Genomic DNA, 23,949 nt, shown 5'->3' with positions numbered 1-23,949 from the left:
ATTTGACATTCTTGTTGGAAATCACAGACACCGTGTCCTCCGGGCTAAAGAGGAGGGAGACCTTCAAGCATGTTATCAGCGTTCAGTTCAAAAGCCAGCATCTCTGATGGTATGGGGGTGCATAAGTGCATACGGTATGGGCAGCTTGCATGTTTTGGAAGGCTCTGTGAATGCTGAAAGGTATATAAAGGTTTTAGAGCAACATATGCTTCCCTCCAAACAACGTCTATTTCAGGGAAGGCCTTGTTTATTTCAGCAGGACAATGCAAAACCACATACTGCAGCTAAAACAACAGCATGGCTTCGTCGTAGAAGAGTCCGGGTGCTAACCTGGCCTGCCTGCAGTCCAGATCTTTCACCTATAGAGAACATTTGGCGCATCATTAAACGAAAAATACGTCAAAGATGACCACAAACTCTTCAGCAGCTGGAAATCTATATAAGGCAAGAATGGGACCAAATTCCAACAGCAAAACTCCAGGAACTCATAGCCTCAATGCCCAGACGTCTTCAGACTGTTTTGAAAAGAAAAGGAGATGCTACACCATGGTAAACATGCCCCGTCCCAACTATTTTGAGACCTGTAGCAGAAATCAAAATTGAAATGAGCTCATTTTGTGCATAAAATTGTAAACTTTCTCAGTTTAAACATTTGCTATGTTATCTATGTTCTATTGTGAATAAAATATTGGCTCATGTGATTTGAAAGTCTTTTAGTTTTCATTTTATTAAAATTTAAAAAACGTCCCAACTTTTCCGGAATTCGGGTTGTAATTGGCAAAGGCACATTTTGGAATAGTGATTCTAAAGAAAACAGCTTTGAAATCTTGCTTCACAAAAGTCTTATCCAAGAATGCTTACAAAATAATACTCACTTTTTTGTTGTTTGTTTTCGTAAGAATCAAATCATAAAAATTCAACTTAATTTGCCACCAACACACCAAAACCTAGTTATATTTATTCATAGTTGGTACACCACACAGAGGTAAATTGCACGCAAAATTTTCTTGGAAACCATGGAAAATAAGTTCAATCAGAATCAAAGAAATGCTGTTTTAAGTCACCTTTGTTTTGACAGCCGTGATGGAGTTCACAGAATTTACTGAGCCTCATTCCTGATGAATGTGTTCAGTGATTGAGATGCTCTGACCTGACCATCTTTATGAGGATAGTCAGGCTTTTCTGTATTTTTATTTGATGCATAATTTAATCAGTACCACCCTCTTTGACAAGGAACAAGAACATGGCAAATCATTTAAACTCTTTGTTAATTTTATATGTAATAAAAAAGATTTTAAGTGAATAATGATCTAAATTCACAGAACTGTTGTATTGCTTTAGAAGACTTGGACTATAACACACAAGTCATATGGATCAATTTTTGAGTCCTATTGAAGCTTGAAAGCCTTAGTCCTCATTTACTATAAATAAATTTCCTTCTTACGTTTTTTAAAATATGCCTTCATAAGACAATGGTACAACTTATACCATTGCAGGCTCAATCCATCATTTTAGTGCCATATAACATAAATGCAAAAATAATCTATAAATGCACATTAATATATGCACATCCATGTTTTTTTTTATAAAGAAGGAACCAAGAAAATCTGCATAATCTTTTTTTTAGACTAATTAAAGGCATCCCCCACCCAAAAATGCTCTCATCATTTACTTCCCCTTGTGTCGTCCTAGATGCAAAGATTTCTTTCAACTGTGGAACACAAACAGAGATTTTTAGAGAAATAATTTATCTCTGTAAGTCCATATAATGCAAGTAGATAGCTCTCTCAAAGTTGACACGTTGTAAAAACCTATATGACCCAAATAGATGAACCAATGTCTTCTGAAAGAAAACAATGAACTATAAACCATAGATTCTGGCCAACTCTCAAATGCAGGTTTATAAGTTAACACTTGATGTGAAACTTGCACAAGAAGTGACACAGAAGCACAGAGGACGCCACTTCTCATGCAATTTTCATAACAAAATAAAATTTCCCTTATCTTTTGATGTCTAAGAGGTGCTTGTACTATAAAAACATACTGCAAGTTTTGTCAGTCCAAAAAAAACTGTTTTTATTGAAACTACGCTGCCAAAACAACTTGCTGAAAAATTACAGATTTTTATTACATAATAGAGATGAATACATCAACACAAGGCTGCTTGCACAGACTCTCAAATTCAGTCCTGGAGGGTCGTCACTTCTCACGCAATTATCACAACAGGCTTACATCATGCTTCACAACATGCTGATGTTCACAGTAGGGTGACCGTTAGAAAGCAATGGTTTTATAGTCTATTAGTATTTTTTTATCATTCTACTTCTGAAGACATTGATTCATCAATTTGGGAAGTGTGGATCAACATTGTTATGTTTTGCATGGTTAAAAGTGCATTAAAAGTCTCTGCTTGCATAAGGACTCACCAAGAAGGAAATTTTCTCTAAAATCTCTGTCCGTGTTCCGCAGAAGAAAGAAAGTCATCTAGGATGGCATGAAAGTGATTAAATGATGAGAGGTATCCCTGTACCTCAAGCTGCCTCACTTTCTACTGTCTTTTAAGCATCATAAGATACATAGGTACTAAGCAACAATATTAAATGTCACTGATCAGCACAAATAACTCACAATTGACACTGACAATTGATTCCAATTGCATTTGGCAAGATGTGATGTTATGAAAAATACATAAGCACATTCACTTGTGTCTTGTGAAAGTGCATTTTTAATAAGATATTTTGATTAATACATTTTTTATAATATATACAGCAAGTATATTTATAGAAGGGTTTCTCTTCATCTGCCATTTGTGATCACATTTTCGTCACAATGCATTCTGGGATTGCTTTATCCATAAGATATACTGTACAGTGATAGTGACTTTGGTTTGGAACAGAGCCATAGGTTAAGGGGCCGTTTACACAACAATGTTTTTAGCCAAAAACTTTTCATGTGTTTTGCCTGTTCGTTTACACGACAATGACATTTTGGGGACTGAAAACGCATATTTTTGAAAATGGGTTTCAAAGTGCAAGTAAAAAAAAAAGCCACTGTTATCGTTTCCGTATAAACACCCAATATGGAAATCTTTGAAAACTGTGACGTCATACATGTGTGTAATACATGTAAGGTATTTAGACATGTGCAGTACGTGCCGATTTTAAAGGCAAGCGCGAACAAACATACACAACAATGGCGGAGTATATGGGACTGTTGTTGCTGCTCAAGAGTTTGTTAACGCTTCTTTAGAAAAGCGTGGATTTACTACACCAACATTACAACCAACAGCAGAGACACAACAAATACAACATATAATCGGCATTTCCTTACAGGTACTGTTTATTAACAAGGTGACAGCGCCAACTACTGGACTGGCATTCGTAATACAACAATTTTGGCCGCTTTCGCATATATGTTTGACACGAATCATTTTTAAAACGTTGTTGTGTATACGTGAAACTTTTTAACAACGCAAGAGAAAAAATGGTCCGTTTTTGACTACATCATTGTCGTGTAAATGTAACCTAAGAATAGTAAGAGAACATAAAGAGGAGAACTTATAGGTCTCACAGTAGATACATGGGGTTGTTCTTATATAGTCAAATTAAATCAATGATCCATTAAAGACTAAATTGTTTGACAGACTTCCAATATGGTCAATACACTTGCATGCATTGGAATTTAGAGAAAAGTCACACTTAATATATGTAACATATCTATAGAAGCACATAAGTAATTATTCAGAGGAAGGGAGAACACAGTAAAGCAATGTAAAGAGTTTCATAAATGAATACTACCCTTCTACAATATATTTATTGTTCAGTTTTGTTTAATGTTCAACAGAACTTGGGTACATAATGTTCAGTCATGCCCTCACTAACTAAACAATATGTTTTGGAGGATAATGCATCATGACTAGTCAGATAAGAGTTAAATCCACACAGAAGTCTTTCCGTTTTTTGCTATTGTCCCTGCCCTCTCAGTGCTGGCTTTAGGTCGTGCACCCTGTTTCTCCTGAGCTGTATTGACCCGGTTCTGCTCTGTCATTGTGCCACCAAACACAGGGCTGCTAGCTCTGGAGATATGAGCGTTTTTTGTATTATATGTCTGAAACGCCATGTCAAGTTGTTCCTGAGCTATTTGTAAATGATGGTGCAGTGTAGCCAGGTCAGAGGGAATATTCTCATCAGGACTTGTGCAATGCTGTTCAGGAATCACTCTGGGCATGTTCTGGTCCTGTAGGATGATGCTGTTGGGAATGCGTCCCGGTTTGTCAGATTTAACCACCAGGTTGTATCCAGGCGGAGAACTAGAAATGTTCCTGGAGTAAGGGTAGCCGTATGGAGGTTGTTGACCATTTCTTCGACGTTTACGAAGAGTGTCACGGAAGGCACCAATCCCCAAGTGGAACATCTCACAAACATTGAGCAGCAGACAAAGACAGCTCACCACATACATGATGAGTAAAAAGATGGTCTTCTCAGTGGGTCGAGAGACGAAGCAGTCTACTCTGTGCGGGCATGGGATCTTGTTGCAGACATACGAAGGGTTAACACGGAAGCCGTAAAGGAGATATTGACCCATGAGGAACCCCACCTCAAAGATGGCACGGGATAAAAGCTGAAGCACATACATCCTCATCAAGCCTTCTTGCATGATCCTACGGCGGCCATCATGCTTCGCTGGATCTTGGCATTTGCCCTTGTCTGTCTCTGGTGTGACCTCCTGCTCATCCAACATGTCTTCTTCATAGATCATTGGCTCGGCATCGTCTTCCTCCAAGACCTCCTCTAGGTGGTGTCCATTTCTCCACCGACTGTGGCAGTTCCTCTTTTGATAAATCTTGTTCTTGCACCGTTCCTCCTCTGAGTCACGGGCGATCTTATGGATGGCGTAACCCAGATACATGACGGAGGGGGTGGATATCATGATGATCTGGAACACCCAGAACCGGACGTGTGACAGCGGGGCGAAGGAATCGTAGCATACGTTGTCACAGCCGGGCTGCTTAGTGTTGCAGGTGAACTTTGTCTGCTCATCGGAGTAGATTGACTCACCTCCCACTGCGGTCAGAACGATCCGGAAAATAATTAACACAGTCAGCCAAACTTTCCCCACAAACGTGGAGTGGTTGTGGATTTCCTCCAACAGTCGAGTGAGAAAGCTCCAACTCATGTTGGTGACAGTAGCTCTTTACTTATGTTCTGCAGATAAAGGAAAATGAGAAATGTAAGCCAAAAAAATTAAAAATTTGACATGCATTCATATATAAAAGATACAAAAAATAAATTAAACAAAAGACTTGTTTGCCATGACCGGTATTATGCAGCTTCATTAACAAAGCAAGAAAGCAAGGAAGAAAGTGGAGGGTAATTAAATGATGACAGAATTTTACATAAAGGCCTACTCTCTTTAGACTAGCATACACATAACACATAATCACATTTGCTTAAGTCAAACTTTAGCATTTTGCTTAGCTTATCTTGTTGCGTAATTAAATATCCTTGCCTCAACTTCACTCTTTTCTGGACCAACCCATGACTGGTGTAACTGTAAGTACACCTCTACTTTCCTTTAAAAGCTGATTGATGTCTGGTGTGTTTGAGGTACTGGAGAATAAACATAATGGGCTGTGCTTTTACATGCAAAATCCTTAAAATAGTCTATCGTAAGTTAAATATATGTAAGAGGTAGAATATTCTTTGTAATAATCAAATTTACTCTGCAAAGGACGACTGTGAATAATGCACATTACAAACACCTTATACTCATAATCAATGCCCTTCTCAGAGATCTTTTTATTCCGGAGAACACTTCTTGGATTTTTTGCCAATAGTTTCCTATGGATGAACTTCCTATTGAGTGATTTTTCTGCAGGTAAGGTAACAGGATGCGCAGTTCTTTGATATCGTCTGTCACACAATGAAGCATTATTCGCTCTCACTACACACAAATCAAGTCATTTCCGGACTCCGGTTTATTTCAGGTCACAGATGAATTGTTCCTAAACAAGACCCTAAGGACGAAACTCAGCCACAAAATTGCAGTCAGAGCTCAGCCCATGGGTCTGTCTGACAAAGATTATTCAGAACATGATCCGACACATGATCCGAGTCTTTAGCTCTTTTAAAAACAAAGCGATATCATAGTAAACATTACACAATCATATTAAATAAACAAAAAACAAATATATAAAGACTTTTTATAATAGACATTCTACTATTTCAAAAATTATTTACAGCACGTGTATTAAACATTTATTTAATTAAAAAAACTATTTTTGACAGAAAACATTCAGTTATTTGTTAAATCAAAAGCATATTCTGAACATTAAATGCACAAAAAGGCACTAAAACACTGGGAGGTGCTGCATTATTTATTTATTTACTTATTTTGGAAGGTAAGATAAGTTTATGATATTTTATACTATTACATATACTATTAAATTCTATATTTGAAGAGTTCATATACAAAATCCTCTATACTATCTGAAAATGCTAACTTCAGAAGAAAATTTCAGATGGTACTTTTTTCATCGGAACTCTTCATTTGTAATGTTTATATTTTTATATTTTAAAGGAATTATTAAATATTTTATTTGAATTTAATTAATATATTTTCCTAACCAATCCTTAACCCTAAACATTACCAGAATTCCTCTTGAAATTTTTAACCTGATTTGTTTCGTGTTCCAGTTATTCCCTATATTCTGGTTTCACATTGAGTTTTCTTGTTCCTAGTTTTTCAACGCTAAAGTAAGCTATTTTCTGTTTTCTGCTAGACTTCTTTTTTTAATATGTCTGGTGTGCAACCATCTTAATAAAGTGCAGCAAGCAGTAAAATTGTTTGCACTACAAATTAGTGTGTTTATAATTATGATAATAAATTCAGACAATGATAACAAATTACAGTTTGCAACATCAACCAGCATAATGAACTGCTTTTGTACTGCCAAAATAACTGGAAGATGCTGACAGCAAAAGTCCTAAATACTTGATCATTTGGAATCTATGGATCTGATTTATTATTTACTCTCTTTTTTTCCTGTTGCTTGGGCGAATGGAGAAAATATTGCACAAACAAATTAAAAAGCAATGCAATCATTTATGACTGTGTAACAAACAGCTTAAGGTAGCAACAAGTATTATGCAGCTTCATTTCAAAATAACTTGTTTATCATTGTGTTGCATGGGGGTAACTTCACACAATCTGCACCGTGACGTCACAATCATATTGCATTGTGGTATATAGAGATGTCTGACATGTGTAGACTCACTCCCGCGATCAAAATCAAGGGATCGATAAGGATCCAGTTCATTAAAATCTCAAATTCATTCCTAACAGAGCGAGCAAGATCAACCCCAAGGGAAGGAGCTTAGAAAACAGTCAATTAGAACATAGATTTACGTGTTTTGGAAAGGTTTGCAAAAGAAAAATCTGTTTCTCCCTGGAGTATACGAACTGGCCCCTGTTCGTGTTTTCAACATGCCATTCCCTAATGTGGGATTTGCCTTCTCCCATACCATCTGAACCGGCAGGAATGGCTGCCACAGGCTCACATTGTGTATCTTAGAGGAAAGCAAGGATAACTGGACACAGATGGTACTCACTATTTGTGGAACCTCATAGCCTGAGACACCTCAGGGAAAATAGGTGTTTGGTTGAGTGGATCCTTTCAAAGGAACATGTAAAAAAAAGTGTGTAATCTTTAAATGCAGCTGCTAAAACCTCAGCAGTGATTTGAGTCTGAAATGAAATATTTCGAATTTCCCATTGTAATTGGCAATATGTTCTCAGTTATCAGGTTGTGTACATGGGGTAAAGAGTAAAGAGGTTGTCATTTATCCAGGTCAGTTAAGGTAAGGTCATGTCGAGTTCAGTTATGGTTATGCATTTCTCTTAGTCACTTTTTTGCCACTCAAATCATTATCAGTCAATGAGAAATAAGTCCCATTGTTACCACTGCATATTATTTTCCATTCAACATTGTTTATGACCTTATTACTTCAGTCTCATTCCTGGAATCAAATTCTCTTTTCCAGAAGTTAACAACACAGATGAGATTTGAAAAAGAGATTAGATGATTCAGTTGTAAATGTTTGAATATTTCTTAGCACATGGGGCTAAATCTTCAGTTACAGTACTGTGTGCATCTGTTATTTGTTCTGTCCATAAAACTGCGAAACACAGACAAAACTGAAGAAAATCTGCAACGGAAACTTACACAATGTGCAATTAAACACGAATACTGTCACGGCCAATTCAGTGAGGTAAAACACGTGCTAACTGTGTTTGATTTACCATAGAGTTAAGGAAGGCAAAATGTCTTAAAACATGCCCAATGAACAAAATCTGTTGGCATAGTCTTGTTGATTTGAGCCGTTTTCAAGAAATCAACTTGTATTTTTTATACAGTACAGAGAATGTGTATAAAAACGAATTTAAAGGGGTAAGCATCTTGTGATAAAAGCAACATTTATTTTACAAAATGTTGGTAATCTACATTTGTATGTTAATGGTCTGTAGTTATGATACTATTCACACATTGTTCATATACATTCGAATATGATTGAAATTAAGTCACTTACAACACATACATATTCTGCATGGACATCCAAATGTATCAAAGTCTGAAAGCATGTCGTTTCTTTTACTGTAAACCATATATATATATATATATATATATATATATATATATATATATATATATATATATATATATATATATATATATATATATATATATGATTTTGTATCTGTATTTTGTACCTTTTATTGCATTGACCTGTGGTTTAGAGTTAAAGGAGGTGTCCTTAATATTAATAGTTAAATTACCAGTAGCCTATATAACGTTTTATTTATTTATGTTTTGTTTTTGTTTTATTTATTTATTTTTGACATAAAGAAATTCTAAATACTAAGAGCTACTGTATTATAAAATAAATACGTTTAACAGACGAATAATGTTCGTGGGATTTTTAGATCGCTGATATCTTTCGTCTGTCACGCGTGTTATTATGATGAAACTACAGACCTTGGGAAGTTGCGCCGAGGAAACACCTCCAGAAGACGCGCGCTCCATCCGGTCAGAACTTCCCGCCAAACTGCGGCGAGCCCTCAGCGTTCCATCTCAGGTGCGCGCAGTGAAGCAGTCAAAGAAATCGTGATCCATCATCATCATCATCATCATCATCTAACAGCCGCAGAGATCGCTCCGCATCCCGTGAGCCCATTGTAGACCGCCAGTCAGTCTCATTGACGCCTCACACTCATCACTGACTCTCGCTTGCTCCGTCGGGAGAGGAAGTATAAAGAGAACGAAAAAAACCGCGAGAGGAAGAATTCCTCGGGCTAATGGCCCTGAATCAAGAGTTTAAACTCCTAGACTGACCGCTGGTGTGTTCCACTTCCAGAACACTTGCCATGGCGCCCTCGCGTGCTGTAATCATAACAGAACCACTTAAATATGCTACAAGAGAAAAGATCAAATGTGTTTATAAAAGCGTGACTGGCTCAGTGTTCTACATGGAGGTTCATTTACAGAGGAACAAAACCTAAACATACTGAGCACGAGCAGCTTAATCGCCTACTTTCAGCAAGATTGACTAAATATAAAGCATCTGTGTGCCTGGCATTTGATGCTTTCGTGTCATAATATTTAGATGTTATGCCCATGCGAGGAGTAGGAGATAGGATGGAAAGACAAGATCTTCAATGCACCACACTGTGTCTTATCCAACATGTTGCTTGGATGTTCTCCAAGGAACACTCAACCAACTCTGTGTCCAAGTGTATTCTGGCTTTCAAAAATACAATTTAAACAGTTTCCACCAATAATATCTATAAAATATGTTAAGTACTGTGTCATGAGAGTTTTTAAGAGGTCATCTTGTTCAAATATTAGAAGATCATTGCAATCTGGAGTACCGCCAACAAGACAAACATTGACTCTTTATTGGGCTTGATGGCTTCTTTTTTGACCAGTTTGATTTCACTTTCTTTTACTGTCCAGGCACCAAGAAGTAGCTTTTCTCCAGACAATATTCTTTCTATTCTAGGGAGGTTATTGTGTGTCCACCATCATTCATGCATCTCAGATTGTTGAACTTTTTCATTAAGATGCAATACTTGCATAATCTAATTGATTTCCATGCATGGGCATTTATACATATTTTAATTTATTTAAGGTAATTAATTACCTTATTAAATGCATTTGTGTTGTATTTTAGGTCAAATGTTTATTTGATTATTTATTCAATCAGTCAGAATACTGTAGGCTGTTACCAATACAATTGGTACACTGCAAAGGTGGTAATGAAAGTAATGAAATCATTACTGTCAGTTATTTCCTCAGATATTGTAATAATGATTTTTAATGTTGATTAATAGAACACATTAAAATTTGCCACATCTGTGAGGAAACTGCATGTCATATTCCTGTTGACTGGATAGACAAAATAAACTGAGAACTGTTTATGATGTAGTTTATTGCTTTTATGTATTAAAATAGCAAGACTTCACGTATCCTGTAATCTTAGTAGTATGAAGAACAAAACAATTATTCTAACTGGGAATAATATTAGCAATGAACATTTCCATTCCCTGAAGCAGTCAATGACTTTAATCATGACTTGTGTGGGCATATTTTGGTGCCATTATTTCCCCATTCCCTGCTTATTTCCAACCCTGCAGAGAACTAAAATTGTATATATTCTGTGTATATCTGACTATACTTGAAAAATATATATATATGATAATGTGAATATATAATAGTTGTACTTTAGAGCACAACAGAAATTATGCAGTATTAATGATCTGAATAAACATGTAACTTAAAAAATATTATTCAGAACTTGAATGCAGAAAGATGGAGATGAACCTTAATATATTTGTGTTATATAATGGTTTTAATTTGTTCCGCTCATCACAGCTCTGCAGAAGAAAGGCTGTTGTCTAGAGGGAGTGCCTTATTCGTGATTTTATTCGCTGTATACGTGCCATGATAGAGCACTGTATGTTCAGTGAGCAGAAAACTATCAGTGGACTTCCATGGACGTGTGTGTTTTGAAGCCTGATGTGCAGGACTCATTCAGATGGGCTCTTGGACTCCGTCCTCCAGAGGCAATGCCTGTGGTTCCCTGCCAAGGGAACTTTGAACTGCGTCCTCTGATGGGACACTATGGGGAACACCTCGTCGTGACCCGTGTCTGAAGCATACTTTGAAAAACGCCAACGCCCATTCTGACACTGAAGTTAGTGCTCTGCTGGGTTTTACCCAGAAAGAGCAGGAGATGTCTGAGAGTGGCAAAGAAGCTGAGGCTGAGGCTGAGCCTTCTCAATCCTTCTTCCCTGCGTATGGGGAGCTGTTAGAGGTTATGGATCGCGTCACGGCAAAATTAGACTTGCCATGGAAGCGTGCCAGAAAAGTAACGTCGCGAGGTCGCCTCGATGAGCGTTATTTGACTGACCATAGCCCTCCAGCCCAGGTGATCCTTCCATTCTTGCCTGACTTACATGCAGAAGTCGAAAAGGAATGGAAGAGGCCATTTTCCTCTCGCATCCATCGGTTTCAGCATACGAGTTATGCTAATATCGAAGGCATGCACGAAAACGGCTATGAGAGGATGCCCCCTGTAGGAGAGATGCTGTCTAGCTATCTCTCTGTGGGGGAAAACATCCTCTCTTAAATCTCCCTCTTTGCCATCTAAGCCCCTCCAGGATACATCCCGCTTAAATGGCAAATCATACGCGGCAGCAGGTCAGGCTGTGGCTTCGTTGCACACGATGGCAGTGCTTCAGGCTTACCAGGCTGACCTGCTGAAGGACCTGGATACAGGCGAGGGCCTTTCAGCTGACCAGGTAGCCGAGCTGCGTCACACCACAGACCTCTCTCTCCGGGCTACCAAGCAGGCCACCTCCGCCATGGGTAGGTCTATGGCAGCCATGGTGGTAACGGAGAGACATCTGTGGGTGAACCTGGCAGAAATAGGGAGGGAAGAAAGGGGGTTTCTTCTCGATGCTCCGGTCTCGCCTTCTGAGCTTTTCGGCTAGTGTCGCGGCTCGCGCTCCTCCTCCGCCTAAGGGCAGGGGCAAGAGGAATCGCGGGTCACGGAGAGGTAAGCAGGGTCTGAGGGAAGTGATTCAGACGAGGCAGCGTCCTCGTCCGGATCGGAGCGATACCTAGTAGCTCTGGATGTTTTAACCTCTGTTTTAACTTCTGTTTTTATCCTCCCCTGCCTAATTCCCCTGTAGTCACCAGCTCTCCACTTGATCGAGGTTAGGTGGAAAGTTTCTCACATAACAGTCTCCTGTCCTGGACCTATGATTTTTTGGTTGGTTCTATGTTCATAGTAACCACCTTACTGACGGTCCGGACCAGAAGGGGGCGCCCCGTAAGCAGGACTCAGGAGGGTGGCTGAGTACGTAACCCTTTCTTTATCTGCTTATGGGTGTTATGTTGCTGGTGGTTATATGTCTACTAACAAACTCTGTGAGTTTCCTTTACAGTGCTCTGTTATTAGGTGGCCAAGATCACAGGCTTTCGGCAGGCGGCCGCACCGCGTGGGTTCCGCCCCCCGCGGGTGGGAGGCAAGCGCTCTGCAGTTGTCCATTCCACACCCCCTCCCGAGGAGCCTGGCTGATCATCAGAACTGGCACAGCACTGTGGGGAATTTCAAGGATGTCCGGCCAGGTCACCCTGAGGGGCCACCTGGCCGCTTGGCGCATCCGGGGAGGTGGTAGTTATGGAATTCTTCTGTGTGTACTGCCTCAGGTGATGCTCCCCTCGCTTGAGGGTTGGAGCTCGCCTCTCCCGTGCGATCCAGCGCCTCTGCGATGCTTAGAAACCTTTTTGTACACACGCTAAGCCTGTGTACTTTCTCAAAACCACATGGTGGTCAGTGTGCACGTGAACACTTTGCGCACTGTCTGAAAACCACGTAAGTGGTAAGTTTGCACGCAAGACTCTGCACACTTTCTGAAATACAGGTAAGTGGTAAGTGTGCACGCAAGATTTTGCGCACTTTCTGAAATCCTGTACGGTAGGGGTTACGCACTCCGCTTTCTTAAGATGATTAGCCCCGGGGTCCCTGGGCTTCATTCAACCGGTGTGTATTTGTTATACACCTCAAGCGTCGCCCCTCAACATGGGGGGCTGTGTGGGCAATTCTCGTGGTAGTTTAGCAGCGCTCCCCTTTTCAAAAAGGGTCGCCTATGAGCATGCTGCTCGGAGCTAGGAGTCCTCCTCTCATGGGAGACTGATTCTCGGTTCTTTCAGAGCGCTCCAGTACTACATACTGTTTTGAGACGCACTGTGAGAGCAGACATCCTGCTGAGGCAGGGGCTGAGGCTCAGGGAATGGCACCTTCGCACCAAGGTGTTGAAGCAGAGTTGGAGAAGTTGGCCAGACTTGGGTGGATCGGTTTTGCGGCTCGAGAGAGCATCGCACTATCCCCTCTGGCTTCCTCTGACTCATCCATCTCCATTGGGGGCATGATGCCATGGTACAGGCGTGGCCGAGGCTTCATCTGTACGTTCCGTCCTCCAATTGCTCTGCTCCCGGGCTATTCCATCTACGAGCTGCTCTATCAGAGTGCCACAAGTGCCCCTCCTTAGAACAGTATTTGTAAATCCATGTTATGGTAAGTGTGCACGTGAAGTCTTTGCACACTTTCTGAAATCCACACTGTGGTAAGTTTGCACGCTAGTACTCTGTGTTCTTTCTAAAATACTATATGGTAAGGGCTTCGCGCGGCCGCTTCGTGCCCTTTCTTGAGTCGGTTAAAGCCCCGTTCATCTTGGGCACCACTCCACCCAGGTATCCTCTGATACCTATCTAGAACAGGGCGCCGCTACTAGAGTACTGTTGGGACAGCTCTTTCGGCAAGTTTTTGCGAAAGCTAGCAGTAGCCCCTGTGTGACAGGCAAGACTTGGTAGAAGAAAGTGCTAAGTTCTTAGCTGTATCCCTTTAAAGGAATCTTTTGTGATTCCAAGGCTTTAGCTCTACCCCGGGCCAGAGACCTACAGGTAAGTTGGGTATGTAGCTTAGGCCTTTGGCCATAAGGGATAATGTCATAGACAGCTGTCGAACCGTCCCAGGGGCGACTCCCGGTGAAATGGTAGAGTTGGTACTTAGTGTTTGCCATGATTCTGGTCTGCACTCCCCTCAGCATGGCGGTGTGGGTATACTGTTCCCCATAGTGTCCCCTCAGAGGACGCAGTTCGAAGTTCCCTTGACAGGGAACGTCTCAGGTTACGAATGTAACCATGGTTCCCTGAGAGGGAACGAGACACTGCGTCCTCTAGCTCCCTGCCATGCTTTGGACGCAAGCTTCACGAAGAAGATAAGTGACGGGTCCTACGGGCGCGTATTTATAGTCGTGCTGGTAGTGACGTCAGAGGCTGTTGCCGGCCAACACGTTGGCGTTTTTCAAAGTATGCTTCAGACACGGGTCACGACAAGGTGTTCCCCATAGTGTCCCCTCAGAGGACGCAGTGTCTCGTTCCCTCTCAGGGAACCATGGTTACATTCGTAACCTGAGACGTTTATCATGATCAGAGGAGACATGTGCTAGATATCCTGGTCAATCTGTAACTATAAAAAACTAAATGAACTCTTATTCCTAAATAAATAGAAATCTGGGAAAACTCTCTAAATTACAAACTCTCTAAACCTGATTGACTTTCTCTCTCTAGACTTTCTTTTTGAAGTTGATCTCACTTGCTCTGTTCCATGTAATGAAATGGAGACTGGAGCTGTCAAGCTTCAAAATGACTAAGCAAGCACCATTAAAACAGCATAAAAGTGGTCCATCAATGACACAGTGTGCACTGATTCACCATTTTCATCTGGAATCTATAATGAACTACATTACATTACTTGACACATTAACTGTCAAGTATACATCCATGACATGATCTTTATGTATTGTAAAAGTGGTGCTCAACAGCTCTTAATAGACACAGTCTCCGATAAATGGTGGTGAATGTAATGATTCATTAAATTTGAAATATATGTAATGAAACATTAATTTAAAGTGATCTACTGTCTTACAACATTATGGTTAGTATTACTGTATTTGTCAGGGACATCATTTCATGCATGAAAACCAAATTTAAATGGTCACTTTAACTAGTTTCAATAGTGGGTTGGCAACATCGTCTGTCCTCAAAGCTTTGGTTGCTTTCTTCAATCTGAATGATGCAGATGGACTGACAGGTGAAGTGAGCAACCAGTATTTCCTCTTTCTAACGTCAACTTTAGTTTCTCAAAAAATCTTAAATTCATGGGGATGGTCCCAGGTCAAAGATGTCAGGGTTTATATAATAAATCAACTTCAACTGAGAAGTGGCCTCAGAGAAACACTGACAGAAACCCCCATCTAAACAACAACATGTTTCTCCAAAGCCTGTCCAAAGAACCGCTATCATATACTGACTCTCCCTCTGTCACAGACACACACACACACACACACACACACTGGGAGGACCCATCAGCTAGTGTGGCAGGCTAACCTATAGGCAGTTTCTGTTGTGGCAGTCTCATTTGGTTACATCTCATCATTGAGCCATGCTTAGGGCTGCCTTTGGGTCAATGCCACTTACAGAGAGTTTGATGAAAACATGAATCTACTGAGGGGACTTAGAACAACTGCCCAAAGGTTCATGCCAACATTGCCAAAGAAACTTCCCTCAGAAGTCTGAAGTCTCTCTTGCGGCTAGCCCTATAATCAAGTGCAGAAGGACTTTGCTGGAACATCACACAAATGACAAGATCATGTATATCTACTGCTGCATGCTGTGAAGAGGCTGAACAGAGTTACAAACACATGCTCATATCCAAGATCAGTGGGCTCACACTTAAACCGGTCAGTTGTTTGAAGACAAAACTGTAAAAATTACAGATCAAGCTTAAATACACTAACGTTTGTTTCCTGTACTTAAGAACTTTGATAAATCTGTAATCTGCAAAATCAGTAATTCTCCTTTAAAGCGTAGCTGCTGAAAGAATTAACTTTTCTGTCTGTTCAGTGATTCATGAAGTGCTTCACTGTTCTTGCAGAGAAGAGTATAAATTGTCATCTTTTCTGGATTGAAATGGTGTTTTCCTGGATCAGAATCTTTTTTCCATTTCCTTCAGTCCAGCTGAAGTTGAAAACAATATTTCACAAACAGCAGTTTGACAGACAGACTGTTCTGTTTTCCATTGCTAGGTCACAGATAAATACATGCATTGAATAATAAAAACAAAAATAAATATTAGCTTTAATAGATAAAAACTTTTACATATTCTGAAGAAAAACCTCTCAGGAAAAACTCACTGGCACAGGTTTACCGTGTTATAAGCCATTTATATTCAGTTTCTTATTTTTTTCTGAGTGTTTTTAGCATGTCTGTATTTAATATTTTGGTCTCTAGTAATTGGCTTTGGTTTTTCATTCATTATAAGTCCATGGATTTGAAATCGGACCCAGACACCAAAACATGTGGAGCTTACAGCTGTTGCATGCATGCCAACACAATCATAGACACTGCGCTCGTCGTATGGAATAGTTTTTAACACTCCACTTCAGCAAGCCTGGGGTTTATTTCTCATTCACATGATCTTGTCAAAATTTTCCATGTCATGCAGGGTGTGAGGCGAAGTCTAAGGACTCTTCTTCACTCCCGGGGTCGCCAGGGTTGTAATAGCAACGGAGAGCCAGATCTCTTCCTCAGAGGCCCAGCAGAGCTGCAGTTTTCTGGGCGAACTCAGCCAACTCACACACCCCAGGCCTCCTCACTTCAGCTCTGACAGCAATAATTACTCTCACGAGTGATATCTCAGGCGATCATATATGTCATTACTGACATGAGAAGAAGATATGCCCATAATATATGCAGTGATACTGCATCATGCTGATAGTGGCTGTTATCCTGTAATCAGATGTTTTGTGCTCTGGAAAGTAGCCTACATGTATCTGTTTTGGAATGGAATTAAGAGGATGACATCATGTCACAGGTAACATTCCCCTGATTCCATTAAAGTATTCTATTATCAATTAAAAGGGTTAGTTCACCCCAAAATGAAAATTCTGTCATTAATTACTCAACCTCATGTTGTTTCAAACCCGTAAGTTCATCTTCGGAGCACAAATTAAGATATTTTTAGGTTAGAGCTAGATGTATGGAAGCATATGAGTAGCAATATTCAATTTGGAATGTAATATGCAAAAGGACAATGCAATATGAAAAATGGCAATGCATTTCTGTATTTACATTTACATTTTCCAATACATTTGTGCAACATTTGGTGCAAAATGAAAATGAAAATTAAATACATACAATATACATAATTTTCATTTGCCATTTCATACACTAGTTTTAATATGTAAAATGAATACTAATTTTAATGCTTTATAAGTTGCAAAATTAAAATGAAAATGTATTACAGAAATGATTAGATATGTATAACATGTTCAAGCAAACTGTGGCAAAATGATCATTTAAATGCTATCTTTCTTAACTGCATTAACACTCACAGTCAAGACACTTCGATTGCATTTTCATTCAATGTCCCGCAATGAATGTAGCAAAATTCAATGTGCACATTGAAAATGCATTCCGAGCCGATCACGTCTCTGCCCCCTCCCGCCATGTCAATCACTGCTTGAACAAGGCGGGGCTTGCAGAAGGTCAAGAGACTCAAGACTCAAGAAGAGGATTCAAGTGAGAGAACATGGACAAGACAGTTGGCCCGTGTACGTTTTGATCATTTCGGTTTATGGCTTCAATATTTCATTCGCACTTGTGGGCAGAGCTGAAACGCTGCTTTGATCTGATTGGTCGAATCGCTCCAGCTTCAGCTTGGTCTTTTCATTCTTTCAGGCAGAATAAGAGTCAGTGCGAGTGCGGCACTGTAATGTATGAACCTACACTCACTGTTAATTAGCATAATATTTGAATCAGATGTAGCTGGGCACATAATTCGTGCTGCTGCGACCTGCAAATTATTTCTAGGTTGAAGTATTGTATGAATATTGTCCCACTGATAAATACAGTGCAAATAGTTCTGTCTCTTTGGATAACAGTGAAGTGGAAATAAATATAGTTAAATTTATAAAATAAAATTAAATAGGAGTTTTTGGGAAGGTAAGTCTGGCCAGTTATACAGCAACGCGAGTCAGATTAGTCTGAGGATCTGAGCTGAATTTGGTGAAACATTAAAGTTCTAGTCTGTGTCAATTACTCTCATAATAAATAATAATAATAATGTTACCCATATTTTTCGGACTATAAGTCGCACATAAGTCGCATAAGTATAAGTTGCATCAGTCCAAAAATACGTCTTGACGAGGAAAAAACATATATAAGTCGCACTGGACTATAAATCGCATTTATTCAGAACCAAGAGAAAACATCTACCGTCTCCAGCCGCGAGAGGGCGCTCTGGGGTAGGCTACAGGAGCACTGAGCAGCCTAGAGCGCCCTCTCGTGGCTGTAGACGGTAATTTTTTATCTTGATTAATTTCTCTTGGTTCATGTCAAATTAATTTTGATAAATAAGTCGCACCTGACTATAAGTCGCAGGACCAGCCAAACAATGAAAAGAAGTGACTTATAGTCCGGAAAATACGATAAATATATGTTGTCTTTCTCAAGCCCAACAAAGAAGACTAAAAAGAGAAAAATCATTCAATTTAGTATGTAATAAAACTAATTGTACTAATTTATTTCAGAAATGTAACTATATTAATTTTCACAATTATTTATTAATGTCACACACACACATACCTAGTGCCTTATTACTTAAAAGATGAGAGTGGTAAATGTTACCGACATGGAACTGTTCAGTCTATTATTGATTTTTATTTCCACTTCACTTTTATCCAAAGAGACAGAACTATTTGCACTGTATTTATCAGTGGGACAATATTCATACAATACTACAATAATTTGCAGGTCTCGGCAGCACGAATTATGTGCCCAGCCACATCTGTTTCAAATATTATGCTAATTAACAGTGAGCAGTGGTTTCAGACATTACAGTGCTTCACTCGCACTGACTCTTATTATTCTGTCTGAAAGAATGAAAAGACCGAGCTGAAGGTGGAGCGATTCGACCAATCAGATCAAAGCAGCGTTTCAGCACCGCCCACAAGTGCGAATGAAATATTGAAGCCATAAAACGAAATGATCAAAACATACACGGGCCAACTGTCTTGTCGATGTTCTCTCACTTGAATCCTCTTCTTGAGATTTGATCTTCTGCAAGCCCCGCCTTGTTCACGCAGTGATTTACATATTGCATTGTCATTTTGCATATTACATTCCAAATTGAATATTTCTACCCATATGCTTCCATAGATTTGTTGTCTTTCATCACATACTTCAATAGTATCAGAATTTGCTGCTGTGGTATTTTTTGAGACCACTAGATGGCAGGACTGTGAAATGTAGTGTACCCCTGCCGACACCATTAGCTTAGAATGACTTTGCTTTTTATCCATTTAAATAAGTGTTCATGTAGAAAGATCCATAACCCCCCAAAAATAAAAAAGTATTCAGTTGTAATGATTTAGTTAAATGAAGACAAAATGTGTGTGCGAAGAACAGTGTGACCTGTGCAGTAGAATGTCTCATCAACAAATTATATATAATTAAATATATTAATTTTGCACTCATAAGAAAATTCAAATTTTGGACCCTCAAGAAGTGTTATGGCATTATGTCAGTGGTATCAAAAGATCATTGGCTTTTGATTGCTTCATCACTAGTTGCAGCCCGATTATGGATTGTGACCATAAGACTCATGTCCTAAATATTTTTTTAATTATAAAATCTAGACTAATGAAATATCTAAATTACAAATGCATTTACAATTATGATTTATTTAAACAGAGTCTCAGCCTTTTGAGATCTAATTTGAATTATAGTCTAATTAAATTTATAATTGGGTTCAAATGTATTTGATTAGATTTTAATTATTTTAAAATGCCGCTTCCAAAAGCACAATATTTACGTGCAGGAAACCTTCACCCAATCTGTAGGTGGTGGTTGTATGTAAACAAGAAATGCTGATATAAACCTTCTCTTGCAGATGTAGGAGCTAACCCAAATAAAGTTTAGCATTTTAACTTGTTTCCTTTAAAACGGTCAGAAGCCTAATTTCCTAGTTTATATTGTTAAATGTTATATCTATGTAAATAAAGCTTATAGAATATACAGTAAATTCCTCATGTGTACAGTGTCCCTAAATATTAGGGTTTAGGCTACACTCAATGATCTATGAATGTTATTGCATGAGATACAAAATATAGTATTGGTTTTAAAACAGGCACATTTTCAAGCAAACATATCTGATAATTAATAGTTTTCGGTTTACATATGATTGCCTGTCAGGAAATGTGAGGCTTTAAATAACTGATGGTCAATAACTGATGCAATGCCATGAAACCAGCAGCGGCTCCCGACCGTAAATTTAGATGGGGCAGATTCTGGGTCGTAGCGATAATATGAAAAACATTTTGTAAGCTTTATCTCTGAACACATGGGGACAATATTTCAACAGAGATGTCCTTGCTTTATCAAATATATATGCTGTGGTGAAAATAAATGCATGGGATTGGAACATATATACTGCTTACTTTACGACTTAAAATAGTCTAGAATAGTAAAAAAAAAAGTGTGTGTGTGTATATATATATACTGAATCCCCAGGACAGTGATCCTGATTAAGCTTGCATTCAACATTACACTTAAAAGCATAGAGCCATCTAATAGAGGGGGCTCTTGCATGCAAAATGGTTTTGGCAAGCAAATAAGCAGGACTTTGGCCATAAATGAGCCAGAATGCCTATCCCCAGAGTCAAAAACAACTGGGTGAGAACAACGAATGAGAGACATAAAGATATAAATAGTTAGCATTCCCAACCCCAATAAAACAACAGTAAAAGCTCTGTTGTGTTGCCAATGATATTAAGTGCTCATTAGACATCCAAACAGTGAGAATGATTATGCTCTGTTGGAATGTTTGGTTGAATATCTGTTTTGCAATTTGGTCACAGTGAAGTCCATGACCCTCATGTTTGTGCCTGGCACTGTATAGATCCAGACCACACAGGAAGCAGAAGAGAACCGCTGCTGTTACAGTATGGTCTCCGTTTTGGGGTACATTTGCACAATGTACTAAAAATAGTACATTGAAGTGTTTCCTTTGCATTTTTAAAGTGTTGCGTACAGAGAACAGCACTGTCAAAACCATTCCCGTTCACAAGGAAATGCAAAACGACTACAAATGCTTTATTGTGCATGCCAGGCCAGTAGTTGGCGATGTCCCTTTTTTAACGAAACACTACACGCATACACACATGCTGAACCTATATACTGAACATGTAATAAGAAATGCATATGACATCATTTTCAAAAAATACATGAGACACATTTTCAAAAGTTTGCATTTTCAGGTCCCCAAAATGCTGTTGCTGTGTAAATAAATGGCCAAAACGCATAAAAAGTTTTAAATAAAAAATGCTGCTGTGTAAACACACCCTTAGTTACTTGTAGAATCCCAGTAAGACAATGCTGACTAAACTGTGCTTTTGATATTCTTTTTAGAATAGGCAAAAAGGCACAGAATAACACTGGATAGTTACCTTTGTGCCCCACATGAGTAAATGACTCTTTGGTCAGTCAGTTCACAGAACGAAATCACCGATGTAGGTCAAAGATTTGGCTGCAACAGTAAAGAGCCCTTAAAAAGCACTTGCTGCACACAGTAGAGATTTACACTCAAGTGAACTTCCACAATCGGGGTTACTTTAGGTAAAAATGTGGCATTAACCACAGGCATTTAAATGAACTGAATTACATGACATGCACTTATTTTTATAAGGCTGTCAACAATGTGAAATTGTATTGTGCAGTATTACTGTAAATGGTTGAAATGTTGTCTTGCCATAGGTTTTGCCATATTTTATTTCATTTTTTTTTTTTGTCTGTTAACATTATTTTGTTTTGAGTAATGAATTTTTTTTTACAGTTTGATTTTCAGCAAATTATAATAGCAACATGCACTTTTTTTCCAACTTCTGCACAGTTAAAAGACTTTTGCAATGGCCTCTGCTTACACCATTTTGATAACATAATTTAGATTGCAGATTTTACATAAATTGCAGATTGCAGTGACTTGTAACACTGCTTATACAACTTTTTGTTTGGAAGACAGATTGTGATCTGAGAAACATCCATTGCAATGTAGCAACAAATATGAGATTTTTGCATAAAAGGAAAGAAATTGTGCTGATTATTTGACACTGTTTACAGGTAAATCGTGTTCACTTAAAATTATTCAGCAATGTTACAAATAAAAACAATAATACACTTCCAAGAGCATTTTCCCATAGTGCGTGCAGATAAAACCACCCAAACACTAACAAACGACAAACACACTGAAGAGATCACCTACCACTCCATAGCAGATCTCTTCACCAAGTCTTTGAAGAATTAGCTGGAACTGATCACGAACCCACAACCTTTGACACTATCACACCAGTGAGAAGTAAAGAGACACAATGGGTCATTTTCCCTCAAAGCCATTCACCACCAAGTACAGGCAGTGACACTCAGGAGCAACACTACACGCCAATAGAGCCATTGTTCTCCCTTCTGTTTGTATGTCTCTTTTATTGTGGTTTCCGACGTGATTCAGTCAGAGAGATCTCATAGTCAACTCTTTCTAAGTCTAACCCATTTTTATTTTTTCTAGATTTTAAAATATAAAACTGCTGCCCAGGCAATGGAGATATACAGTACAAGATATCAAATCTAAATATGATAGTGTTTCAGTGGCATTAGAAAGTCTCCTATCACAGCTGTTCATAAGCATAAGGTGAGTTTTTCCACACTGGAACCTTGTTTTGTTTATGCAATAAGCATGTTAAAGGAAAACACCACCGTTTTTTCCATATTCCACTATGTTCTTCCCTCAACTTAGACAAGTTGATACATTCCTCTCCCATCTCAGGGAGAGGGGGAGAGGGAGGGGAGTTTTCAGAAGTGATGATATTACTGAGCCGAGGTCGAAGTGATGCAACATGCTCTTCCTCCATACATTATAGTTATAATTTTTTATCCGCTTAGGAAATCGCCACTGTTTATTTTGCATCACCATACTTACTCGTGTTATTACTCATGTAACAGTCTTTAAATAGGGAAAACATGAAAGTGTTTGGTGGCTTCTAAATGAATCCCTGTTTGGATCCTAAGGAAGGAATGGTGCTAAGCTAAATACTAGCATAGTGCCGTGCGCTACAGCGATTGAGTGCATGCACTGAGACGGGAGAGGTAAATATCAACTCGTCTAATTTAAGGGAAGAACATAGTGGAATATGGAAAAATGGTGTCGATTTCCTTTAAGTGCCCCAAAAGACCCGAAACCTTGTGGAAAAAAAGACTAAGTTCAATTCAATTTTTTTTTCAATTCAAGTTTATTTGTATAGCGCTTTTTACAATACAAATCGTTACAAAGCAACTTTACAGAAAATTATGTTTCTACAATATTTAGTAGTAGCTAGTAGTTTGTGCACGTTTGACAGGATTTTAGAAAAAATAAAAAATAATAATAATAATACAAGACGTAGTCAGCTAGACGATGAACTATCAATATTATTAATTAATAGTAATTATATGATGCAGTCACACATGTAGCAATAATTGTTAGTTCTGTTTGTTGATTCAAGGTTAGGATCATCTGAGGTCCTCTGAGGATCAGCATCATCTCTTCTCAGGTGTTCTGGATCCAGACTGGAGCTTGTGTAAATCCTAGTTACCATGGGATGTAAATCCCGTGGCAAAATATAGAAACAAAATAGAGACATCATTAGCATAGCTGCTGATCCAACAAAGTAAAATTAGTTTAACCCAAGCTAAAGAATAAAAATGCAGATGCAACTACACTCACAATTTAAGAG

At 38.8% G+C, this 23,949-nt stretch overlaps 1 protein-coding gene across 2 annotated transcripts; it reads right to left on the bottom strand.

Annotated features, from left to right (window-relative positions):
• Positions 1–3,099: 3,099 nt before the first annotated feature.
• gjc2 (gap junction protein gamma 2) lies at positions 3,100–22,572 on the bottom strand. 2 transcript variants are annotated; one of them, XM_059502484.1, is made up of 2 exons: positions 22,446–22,572; positions 3,100–5,204 (listed from the first exon to the last, which is right to left on the bottom strand). In XM_059502484.1, the coding sequence occupies exon 2, from the start codon at positions 5,173–5,175 to the stop codon at positions 3,931–3,933; it is 1,245 nt and encodes a 414-aa protein (XP_059358467.1). In that variant the 5' UTR covers positions 5,176–5,204; positions 22,446–22,572; the 3' UTR covers positions 3,100–3,930. The 2 variants fall into 2 exon arrangements, with proteins under 2 accessions (XP_059358467.1, XP_059358466.1); XM_059502483.1 differs by lacking the exon at positions 22,446–22,572 and adding an exon at positions 9,035–9,537.
• Between the last annotated feature and the right edge of the window lie 1,377 nt (positions 22,573–23,949).

Source organism: Carassius carassius, chromosome 20, assembly GCF_963082965.1.
Source record: "Carassius carassius chromosome 20, fCarCar2.1, whole genome shotgun sequence".
NCBI classification, from domain to species: Eukaryota; Metazoa; Chordata; class Actinopteri; order Cypriniformes; family Cyprinidae; genus Carassius; species Carassius carassius.
Note: the sequence above shows the minus strand (reverse complement) of the source record. Positions and strands in the feature narration are given on the sequence as shown.

Coding starts and splice junctions, on each gene's coding strand:
- gjc2 (XM_059502484.1), bottom strand. CDS start 5,175: ATGAGTTGGAGCTTTCTCACTCGACTGTTGGAGGAAATCCACAACCAC.